The sequence below is a fragment of the Nelumbo lutea genome, chromosome 7 (assembly GCF_056320005.1).
Source record: "Nelumbo lutea isolate HS-2025 chromosome 7, American lotus-T2T, whole genome shotgun sequence".
Taxonomy (NCBI): domain Eukaryota; kingdom Viridiplantae; phylum Streptophyta; class Magnoliopsida; order Proteales; family Nelumbonaceae; genus Nelumbo; species Nelumbo lutea.
This window is the reverse complement of record NC_142690.1, coordinates 12,810,502-12,821,460: the sequence shown is the minus strand read 5'-3', so window position 1 is coordinate 12,821,460 and position 10,959 is coordinate 12,810,502. Positions and strand designations below refer to the sequence as shown.

At 37.9% G+C, this 10,959-nt stretch overlaps 1 protein-coding gene across 3 annotated transcripts; it reads left to right on the top strand.

Moving 5' to 3' along the window:
- The first annotated feature begins 2,954 nt into the window (after positions 1–2,954).
- On the top strand, positions 2,955–9,920 carry LOC148845165 (reactive oxygen species modulator-like protein). 3 transcript variants are annotated; one of them, XM_088954680.1, is made up of 4 exons: positions 2,955–3,134; positions 3,232–3,442; positions 3,777–3,814; positions 9,492–9,920. In XM_088954680.1, the coding sequence occupies exons 2-4, from the start codon at positions 3,370–3,372 to the stop codon at positions 9,603–9,605; spliced, it is 225 nt and encodes a 74-aa protein (XP_088810806.1). In that variant the 5' UTR covers positions 2,955–3,134; positions 3,232–3,369; the 3' UTR covers positions 9,606–9,920. The 3 variants fall into 3 exon arrangements, with proteins under 3 accessions (XP_088810806.1, XP_088810808.1, XP_088810807.1); XM_088954682.1 differs by having other exon boundaries at positions 2,960–3,134; positions 3,307–3,442; XM_088954681.1 differs by lacking the exon at positions 2,955–3,134 and having other exon boundaries at positions 3,135–3,442.
- Positions 9,921–10,959: the final 1,039 nt, after the last annotated feature.

Sequence of the window (10,959 nt, the reverse complement as noted above, 5' to 3'; positions counted from 1 at the left end):
GGGGAAAGAAAGAAAACAAGAGCAGAGCAACATTGCTCCTTCTGTCCAAAGTCCGAACAGTCAAGGTTCTCAACCATTTGATTAGCTTGATCCACACTCGGTTTTAGGTGGGTCTCACTGACAACAAACTCTCGGTAGGTGGATTAGAGATTCGATTTTGATTGGCTTGAGCTGGAATTGGTCTCTCTCTCTCTCAATTGCTCAAAGATACTAGGGGTAATTTGAGTTCAGTCCCCCTCAGAATTCATATAGGGGGGTGGGGTGGGAATAAATATATTTGGGAAATTAATAAATGAATTCTGAGGGGGAGTGGACTATAAAAAGGCCAAGATACTACAGAAAGTTATAGCAGATTTTTTCTGGTGAATGAATGTTATAGCTGATTCTGTCAACTAAAATCGTCAAGGAGGTATGGATTAACATCGAGTCAGTATTTTTAATCAATGAGTTGTGATAAGGTGTATGATTGTTGCAGATGGTGATGTTAGAGTATAGGCATCAAGGTATAATAAAAGAAAGAGAATCAAACAACTGAAAAATAATCCTTCAAAAGCAAGAAGGTTTTTCATAGTTCTGGACTAATTGCCTAATTGAAGCCTGTAGCAGTAGGACAGTAGGACATCAATCTAAGCCTTCCAAAGTATTTGGCAAATTAGGGCCGGTTGGAAGTTGACCCAAATTGATAAACTATTGAATGCACCTTCCCCCAGTTCTTTCCTTTTCAAGGTGCATAAGGTATGAGGTCTGTTGCTATCTGCTAACTTTGAAGGCATGACCAAATCTGGAGAAAGGCGTATATGATCTTGTCAGTTGAGGCAGTTGCTTTGTCATCTCTAGTCATGCTCTTTCTTAGAAGCAAAACCTAACTGATCAGACAAATACAAATTAAGGAATGGAGAATTAGTAGTTTTCTGACACCATTGTAACCTAATCAGTTGGTTCTCAGTTTAACAAGGGATATAGCATTTAATAGAACGGAATGGTGAAACAGGATTCGCGTATTCATGTAGCTGACCCCATATAGTTGAAACAAGGCTTGGCTTAGATGATGGATTGGTCCTCAGTTTGCTCCCACAGCTTCAGCATTGGATTCTCTAATATTCCTCTCCATCTCTTCATCAAGTTCCACCCTCTAGTCTCTACATCTATCAAGTGTGGAAATCTTGATTTAGAATTTCTAAGGAAAGCCCCAAGTAAAGAAGAAGATGGAGATCAAAGAAAAGATGTAATTGTGTGCAACATCATCTCTGCACCCAGATAACCTTTTTTAAGGGAACAGATTTGAGAAGGAATGACTTAACTGATTTAACTGCATTTGGCTGCACATGACCCAACGAATACAAGACAAGTAAAACAGTAGCTTTTGAGATCATCTCCTAGAATTGTGTTAGACCCTCTTTAAGACACCAAAACAAACGATTCGAACACATCACCAGTAGAAGTGGTTTAGTCATGTCGATTTGGAGCCACAGAAAGGTCCAACTCAGTTCCAAGACATGTTGGACTCTGCCCACCACACCCAAGACCCAACAAAGCACTGCACCATCCCATACTCCCATTGTTCAGTGCTCAAATGCAAATAGTTTGCAAACTTGTGGCTCTATTTGTTTGTGTAAATCCAAACCATATGCAAAATTTGTCTTTAGTTCAGATTTTCATGCATTTGGTTGCAATAAATAATTTGCACCCTCACTTAGATGAAAAATCTGCACTAGTTTCATTTGCACTCATTGTTGGGATAAATTTTGCATCCCAAAAACTGATGCAAAAATTTTTACCACATTATGATATGGTGGGCCTAATGTGCACCTTGCCCTATCCCCCACCCTTGTATCCCTACTAACATTAATCCATATTTTTCAGATACAAAAAGGAAAGTGCAATTAAAATCAAATAACACTTTAAACAGAAATAAACAAGAAGTTTCACCAAACCCATTTGCACTCCCGTACATTTGCATTAGTGCAAAGTTCAGTAGAGCCTATATCATTAAGAGAAAGATCAGCTTCCTCTCCAAGGTGACGGGATCTGCTCCTTACAAATGGGCGCCTCACAGGTACATCCACCATGCATTGGGAACATTTCCTGTGAATATTCACTAATAAGTATGGGAGATGTTCCCAATGCATGGTGGGATATGCAAGTGAGGCGCAAGGTGTGAGGAGCAGATCCGGTCTCCTCTCCAAGTACCTATTGCATTGCTTGGGAGTTGGGTCAGTCTAAATCAAAACTCCAAAGCAAGTTAGAAATGATGCCCAAATGCCTAAGAAATCATCCCGCTAAACAGATCTTTGGTGATGACCATTGCTTTTATTTGGAACCTATTCAATACTAGGATCTAATTCTTTGAACATAGGACACCTAGCAAGTTATGTCCCCAGGGCAAATCATTCTTCAACACTAAAATACTCAAAGAATGCTCAACCCAATAAAGGAAAGAAAAGCCCAAACTTCCTCTCTAAATATCTATCCATATGCATTGCTTGGGACATGGTGGTGTTTGGAACGGTGGGTGTGTATTGAGTAAACGCTGCTACAAAGGTGCCACTTCAACATTTCCCTCGTTATATGGATATGTACACAGAGACTTACAAAAGCAAGCATTGATTTATATGCACGCCCATGTCCCCAGGGCAAACCATTCACTGTTTTACTGATGTGGTGCCTAATGGTTATTGCATTGATTTATATGCACGCTCACTTCAACATCCATATGCACGCCAGTGTCAATAAACAGATTCATTATTGCTTTTCTCGACTTCATAAACAAATCAAGAACAAACATTTACTGAAAATTCATTAATCTACCCAAATCAAATGGTTAATCCATGCTTTTAGTTGGGAGGTGAGACCCATTCAATGGTGGGATCCTATTCACGTTAGGGCATGTGGCAAGCATTGGGCCGCAGGCCCATCTGGGGGTGCTGTATTATCTGTGCGCATTTTTCACAATAGAAGCAAACTCAGAACGAAGAGAGTCTGAATGATTATTCACTGCATTTAGATTTTAGGGCTCTGGAAAAGCAGAAAAGCAAATTTACTCATTTGTGCTAAGAGAGTAAGAGTTGTATTTTTTTTTTTCTAAAAAGAATTAGAGCTCAGATTTACCGGCTTACCGCCAACTCAGATACCAGGTAACTCTGCATGTAGTTTAGCTCTATTGATTCATGGTTCATTCTCAGTTGGATAACTGGATTCTAATTCAACGGCCTACAAAATCCACTGAAACAGAACAAACAGAGATTCAGAGAAGCAATTGAACTCCTACAGTCCTACTCACTACTCCGTTTTGTCTTCACTTTGAAGGGTTGGGTTGGGGTTGGACCAAGGCAGAGGAAAGAAAATAAAGCAGCAGCGGCACCAGGTGGTATGGCGAGCGATAGCTGCCTTCGTCGGGTCACCACGGGCGTTGTCGTCGGCGGTGCTGTTGGTGGCGCTGTCGGTAATTATCTTTCCCTCCTCCCTCCATAAACCCTAAAACTCTAATTCTCATATTCACACTTCTGCTTTCCTGATCTGCTTTTGGTTGAGGCTGTTATTTGATTTGTTTTCCTGATATGAAGTTCAAAGCTCGAATTTGTAAACCTATCCGACCATTAAAAATCTATTTTTTAACGATAATAAAGCTCTGTCAAATATTTCGAACTAAGAATCCTCCATATTGATTTCTTCTGAGAGTTCTGGGTGTTGTTTTGCCTCACGAGAGCTTCGACTGACAGTTGCAATTCTGTTTGAATTGTATGTATTTAAGGATATTTTTATGGGCTTCTGTGTAGGTGCTGTTTATGGGACTTATGAAGCAATTCGATACAAGGTAAACTCTTTGAATCCTTATTCTTCTGCATCAGATTAGTCAAAATTTGTGGTTCTATTTGTGCCATCTCCATATTTGTCTGCTACAATGCTTTTGCTTTTAGCTTTTATTTTATTTTTTGTGATAATACTTCACCGTGTTACTTCTGCTGCATATATAATACACAGAACCGGACACAAGAAATAGATGTCAGGCAAAACCAGGTTCCCCGGTGGTTGAGGACACTATCAATTCAAGCATAACTTAGATTTATTTAGCCTTAATCCCAACTATTTGGAGTTAGTTACCTGATTCTTGTCCTCCTTTAAAACAATTGGAACAACACAAGTTTTTTATGCTGGTTGTCAACCTGACACAGTCTTTTTATCTGGGCCTAGAACCATCAGTGTAAGACATGCAGTGTTTCCTGGATGAGACTGGATTCATTCCTCACAAAATCGTCCTCACACCGTTTTCACAGCCCTTGCAGCTGTACATTGGGAATATGTCTCCATGAATAAAAATATACAAATACAAAGATGTTCCCAATGCACGGCTGGGAAAAGCTGTGAGGCCTGAATCTGAATTTTTCATGGATTCCCACATTGATGAAGTGTCCAGGCCAGACACATGTGGGATTCCGACACTCTAAAATTTCCTGAAGGAAGCTTTTATTTAACATTTCCTTTCTCTCCTAGTTTATTTGACATAAATAAACAGTTAATAATACAAGGTTGGTGTTGGGATCAGTGCTGTTTCCTCAGAAAATGGTGCCACAGCCCACAACAGTGCCACATAAGAAATCCATTTTCTGAGATAACGCTTGCTGTTTGGTTAGCTGTTTTTCTAGAAAACGTTTTATCAGACCACACCTTGGAAATCTGGAAAAATGTTGTCTGAGAAAATGTCATTTTTGGTGTTTTCCCGTTTTTCTACTTTTGCTAGCAATAGTGTGCTGATGTGGCATTGAAAAACACCTATGTGGCAGCACCAGTAATGGTGCCAAATAGAAAACCTGAGAAAGCAGCATGCTTATGCAGCACTGTTTTCTGAGAAAATGCCTCTCAGGAAACAGCATCGATCCCAAACACCACCAAGATGAATGCCATTTTTCCCATAGAATGTTACTTAGTAACACAGGCAACATTGTAAACATTTATTTTAGGTTCATGGTACAAATTTTTCTGTAGATGTTTCTGTAAGCCCATGTTTTCTTTCTCATCATGCTAAGTAAGACTTTTTGACATGTGCTGGATTCCTACTCCCGTGTCCGTGTCCATGTAACACAGAAGGCAAGCTAAGCAGAGTTGCTGTATAACCAGGGATTTTCAAATATAATGTTGCAAAATACTTAGGAGGTATGGTAATGGTTTAGTAATTTAGAGACCGGAAAATATCTACAAGAATGGACAAAGTATATGAAGGTTTGTAGTTTGCCCTAGAAAAAAAATCACAATAATGATTCTGTTTCATATCATCAATAGAGAATGACATTCATCCATCCTGTAAGCTGTCACTCGTATGTTCCCCCTACTTCAGTTGTCAAATTTTCAAGGGTCCATCTTAGATTTTAAGCATCTGGAGTAGGGATTCTGACATTGTGATCCTATGTTCCTAATACACATTGCAATTGATGTGATCTAACTCAATATTTCTTAGTTTAGCTGTGGATGTTCTTTGCCTTTTCTTGTCAATATTCATTCTCAAAATTGTAATTATAAATTGAATATATAAACAAGTCTTCCTTGACAAAACTAAATAGAAACAAAGAAATTACAAAGTAGAGAACTAATTTTTAATGAAATTGATTTGAATCATATAAATTGTAAGATTCATGAATCAAATTGCAGGATTCAAACAAAAATCATAAAGTTTTTGCAGAAAAGGATTTAGACAGAAGGTGTCAGCTAGCAATGGTGGAGATTATGGAGGAAGTGGTGGTGGAGGTTATGGGAGTGGCAATAGGGGTAGTGGAAATTATGGAGGCAAAGGTGGCGATGGGGGTGGAAATTATGGCTTTCACAAGATGGTGGTGGGGATTGTAGCAAAATGCACTCAAGAATAGAGAGGAGCACCGTCACTGTTGGATTTTAACATCATAAGAGATTAAATCCAATGGATTTGATTGGTCAATTACATGAGAAATCACACCTACACACTTAATTGAAAAATTAACTTTTCTCTTACAAAACACAGTTTTGAACGTGCCCCACATTGGAAAATTATAAGTTTTGTTTTCAGTATTTTAATAGGAGTTGATTTACTCCTTAGAAATAGTAGAGGAGAGTATGGGGGTTTGATACCGCGCAATGCATGTGCATGTGTGTGCGTGCATGTGTGTGGCGCAATGAGACACTTTAGAGGCGCACTTTGCTCGCACCTGCGTGGCTCGCAAAGGGCAGCTTTGGTTTTGGTGCGACGCTGACTGTTGATCGCCGTTGATGAGATCAACGGACATGATTCAATTGGGTGTGATCAAGAGGCACAATTCAAAGTTAATAGTCATTAACTGTTAACTATTTTTTAAACAGTCACAATGTTTGAAATTGTGACTGTTTAAGGTGCCTTCTCTAAACCAGCACCTACATTTTCTTCATACATCTTCATAAACTATTTAAGGAGCATGAATCAGACTTCAAAAACACACATTTTTGAAATTCACTTTCTCTCTCTCTCTGTCCGGTCTACTACAGTCTCACAGAAGGTTTGTCTAGAGATTCTTCAACTTTGCTGGTTATAGATTCTCGTCCAAGGCTCTGTTGTATCCTAAGAATGGATTTGCCTGTAACCCAACATCAAACTCAGTGAAACTGAGTGGGGGCAAATAACATTCTAAATATAGTATCTTCAGATGCGCATCAGAGCTTCTCCTCCAAAGTTACAATGACCCCATTTTTCCAACAGTCACCTCCATCAGCGATGCTTGTCGTTGCAATTTCCATATGGCAATGCGACAGTGAGAAAAAGGTTGGAGATCTCAAATCTACAAGGAGAACCCAGATCTGAGATCTGGCCCATCATTCGCCGCTTCAATGTAGGTACTCACCATCCATCTGAGATCTACAAGGAGAATCCAGATCTCAAATTTGTAAGGAGAACCCAGATCTCAGATCTGGCCCATCGTCACTTTAATGTAGGTACTCACCGTCTATCTGAGATATGCAAGGAGAACCCAGATCTCAAACAAGGAGAACCTAGATCTGAGATCTGGCCCATTGTCCACCTTTTCAATGTAGGTACTCACCGTCCATCTGAGATCTGCAAGGAGAACCCAGATCTCAAATCTTCAAGGAGAACCCAAAAAGTACTCACCGCTTCAATGTAAGTACTCACCGCTTCAATGTAGGTTCTCCGACAGCACTACGGCGTTGGTGCTGAGTATACAACATCATCGGTTTTGATTTTATACCCGTATCTCCGTTGTTTGTCAATGTCGGCACCGTCATTGGTGCCGACGCACCCCCCACCCCACCCCTCGGCCCGCATGCCCAACCAGTATCTTTGTTATTCAAAAACAGACTTTTCTCTCTCATCTAAGAGAGAAAAGGGAGGCAAGAGAGCAGAGAGTTATAGAGCTTTATTTGCAGCCCTTTCTTGGTGTTTTTCATTTACGTATATCCATGAGTATGTCTTCCTGTATTCTGGTGGCCCATCGTTTGTTAACTTAGGAGCTCAACGAAGTGACGAGAGTTTAACTGTTCACCAACTTTGTTAGCTCAGGAGATCAACGAAGGGTTGATCTTGATAAAAGTGTTAATTTGGAAACTGATTTGGTGTTAACGGAGAAGAATATCTCTTTGTTAGCTTAGGAGCTTAACGAAGGATTGAAAGAATGTCTACGACAATGCTAATGGTAGTTCTTTGTTCATCATTGAGAAGATGATGAACAGAGATGAAGATGGATGAAGGATAAACAGAGGAAGGAGAAAGAGAATAAGAAGGGATGAAATTTAAGGGTACCGCAAGACCATAGCTAAATAGTTGGGATACAACTAGCTAAACAGTAGGGATAGTTTTAGAGATTTACCCTTTGTTTTTTTGTTTCGATGCTTGAAAATGCTTCTATATGGATTGATATATATATCAATTGAAATTTCTTATAATATATTCATTTTTTATTTTTTGTAATTTTTAAAATAAAAATAATTATTTTTTTGTAAAACAAAAAATATTTATTTGTTAAAACTTTTTGTAACTTTAGAATAAAAATATGTACCTTTTCTAATTTTTCTATTTCATAGATCTATTGATATTTCTTGTGAAATATTTATTTCTTTTTTATTTTTTAATTTTTAGAATACGAAATGTTTATTTTTTTATAATTTTTGGTATGATCTAACCATAATATTTACCATGTTGTAAATCTATGGATGATACATCACATCCATATAGTTATTTTTTGTTACATTTTTTTAATTTTTGTTATAATTTTTGAAATAAAAAATAAAATAATTATTTGAATAAGAAATAAATAATTGTTTAAAAAATTATAGAAAATTTTTCCTTATAAAATTATTAGTTTTATATTTTGTAGCTATAAGCTTATTAGAGAATACCCTTATGTTCCCATATGTTGATTATGATATATTTTTTCATAAAAATCACTAGAGGATGTGATTTTCATGTATGTATAACTCATTTAGGCTTTATTTTAATGTTACTAATATAAAGCATATCCCAATACATCTCTTAAGGGAAAATTCCCAAGGTTCCCTATACTTTAGGCCGAGAGTAAGTTTAGTCTCCGAACTTTAAAATGTGACAATTTAATACATATATCACATAACCTTAGATTTAAAAATTTTGAAAATATCAAAATTACCCTTAGAAAATACACTTTTCATCATCTTTTTCTCTCTATACATGTCGAATTCATCATCTGCAATGAAACTCCACCACTCCATCTCCTCTCTCACATATTATTGCAAAGTGGTTTCCTTGAGATATGGTGTAAGCCAGACCAACCCAACCCGCGTCCGCCTTTCACTTCGTCATGTGTTAGTTGCCTTCGGTTCATCTGATTCACCTGCGATAAGCCCTCCAGAGCTATCGTCGAGGCCAACTCCGGAGCCATCCTCTTTTCCACCGGAGGTGGCTGCAACTCGTACAGCTTCGAATATCGAAACCGCGCCGCCGCCTGAAGTAGGGATCCCCAATCCTCCTAATGCTGGGGTCACAATACATGGGTAATTGGGAGCGGTTACATTTTTTTCCCTGAAATGTTGGGATCTTCTTGCACCTTGAAGGCAGGTTTTCTTGTACTGTATACACAGGATTGAATGTTTCTGACTGAAAATCTGAAACCTCTTGTGCTGATTATAAAGCTGATTTAGCTGTACAAAACCCCACCCCACCCCACCCCTGCTGTTCCCTGCCTTATGGATAAAAAGAGGGAGAAAAAGGTAATAATAGTAATAGCAATCATTTGTCAAAAGAAAAAAAAAACAGTAATTCACCTACAAGTGCTAATACTTGTTTCCTTGAGTTATTTTCCCTGGATATTTCCATTGGTCACCTAAAGGGCCTTACTGCGTGCAACACTACACTTTTTTTTTGATGAACGATGCAACAATACACTTATCTATATGTATCCAACAAGCAAAGTCATTTCCCAAACTTGGGTTCCGTTTAACTGAAAAATTGTAGTGTACTCCAACATCTAACTGTCAATCTCAAGTTTATTATTGGAATGATGCAGGTCCCAGGGCTTTTGAAGATTAGGTATATTGGCCAAACCACACTAGGCAGTGCAGCAATTTTTGGTCTTTTCCTGGGAGCTGGAAGCTTGATACATTGCGGGAAGTCTTACTGAATTCCAATGTATCAAATTAGTAAAATATTCTTTGGAGGAAATTATCAGTTAGAGAATTGGTGTTGCAGGCTGTGCTATATATGTGGAGTAGATCTTTTCTTCGTGGAAGGTTGTTTCTTTTCTTTTCTTTATATTTCTTTTCGGGATCAGGAATACTTCATGGAAGTGAGCTTTATATAATGCAATTTTCTGCTTCCTTTTTTGTTCATGGCTAGGCAGGCTGTGCTATATATCATTTTATGATTGCCCTTTGATTTTGTATCTGGATGGATTCTTATCTTAAGAGTACAAAATCATGGTTTTGGCCTCTTCTAACTATTGTTGCACGCAAGGAAAACGAATGATATCCTTAAAAACAGAACTACTTTTACATAGTTTTCGGTTGCATATAAAATAGATGCGAAAAATGAACATTTTCAAAGTGAATACTAGTAGGAAAATGCCATTACTTATAATATTCTGTAACTCGATATCTGATAGAGGCTGGTCTTCTGGACATATATAACACTAATGCATTTCTCAACAAACACTAATGCTGCATTTGGAAATGATGCAAGGAGTGTAAATCCCGGTTTAGGGTAAATTTGCATTCTGGTTCACTTTTTCCTGTGTTTGGCAACATTACATTTATGCATTGACAAATGACAGAAAACATATTTTCCAATGCATATTTACATTGATAATAAGATGTAAAAGTGCATCAATAAAAAAGAAGCTAATTTGCATTCAAGTGGGTTTTTGATAAAGAAAGGCCTATGCTTTATTGGAATTCGTGTTTGCATCCATTATAGTTAAAACTCAAGTTAGTGTAAAACAAACCCAACTTTGCAATTTATATGATCCATTTTTCTTTTTTTGATCAATAACGAAAAACTTTATTAAAGATATGAAACTATGTGAAGCTTAGGTACAAAGGGGAGGTAAAAAGACTTAACTCCCCATCAGAGTACAAGGAAAAAATAAAAAATTAGCCCAAAAAATTGAATCCCTATTCACTCCATGCTTTGCTAATCCATTAACAAAGGAATTAGCAGTCCTCTTCACCTAGTTGTAATTAACCACCATATTCCTATTCAACCATTTAAATTTATTCTTCTCATTGTTATAACTCCATAAGCCGCTACTCCCCCTTTTAACCACCTAATCACCGCCTCTGAATCACCTTCAAGGACTAAACATTTGATGTTCAGCTCCCTTGCTCTTTGGATGCCTTCTAGGGCTGCGAGGATCTCAACCCTAAAAGAGTCTCATTCCCCAATTGGGCCTAAAAACATAGCAATAATATCCCCCACCTCATTCTTGAATATTCCCCCAATCCCAGAAGGCCCTGGGTTCCTTAAACAACTACCATCAA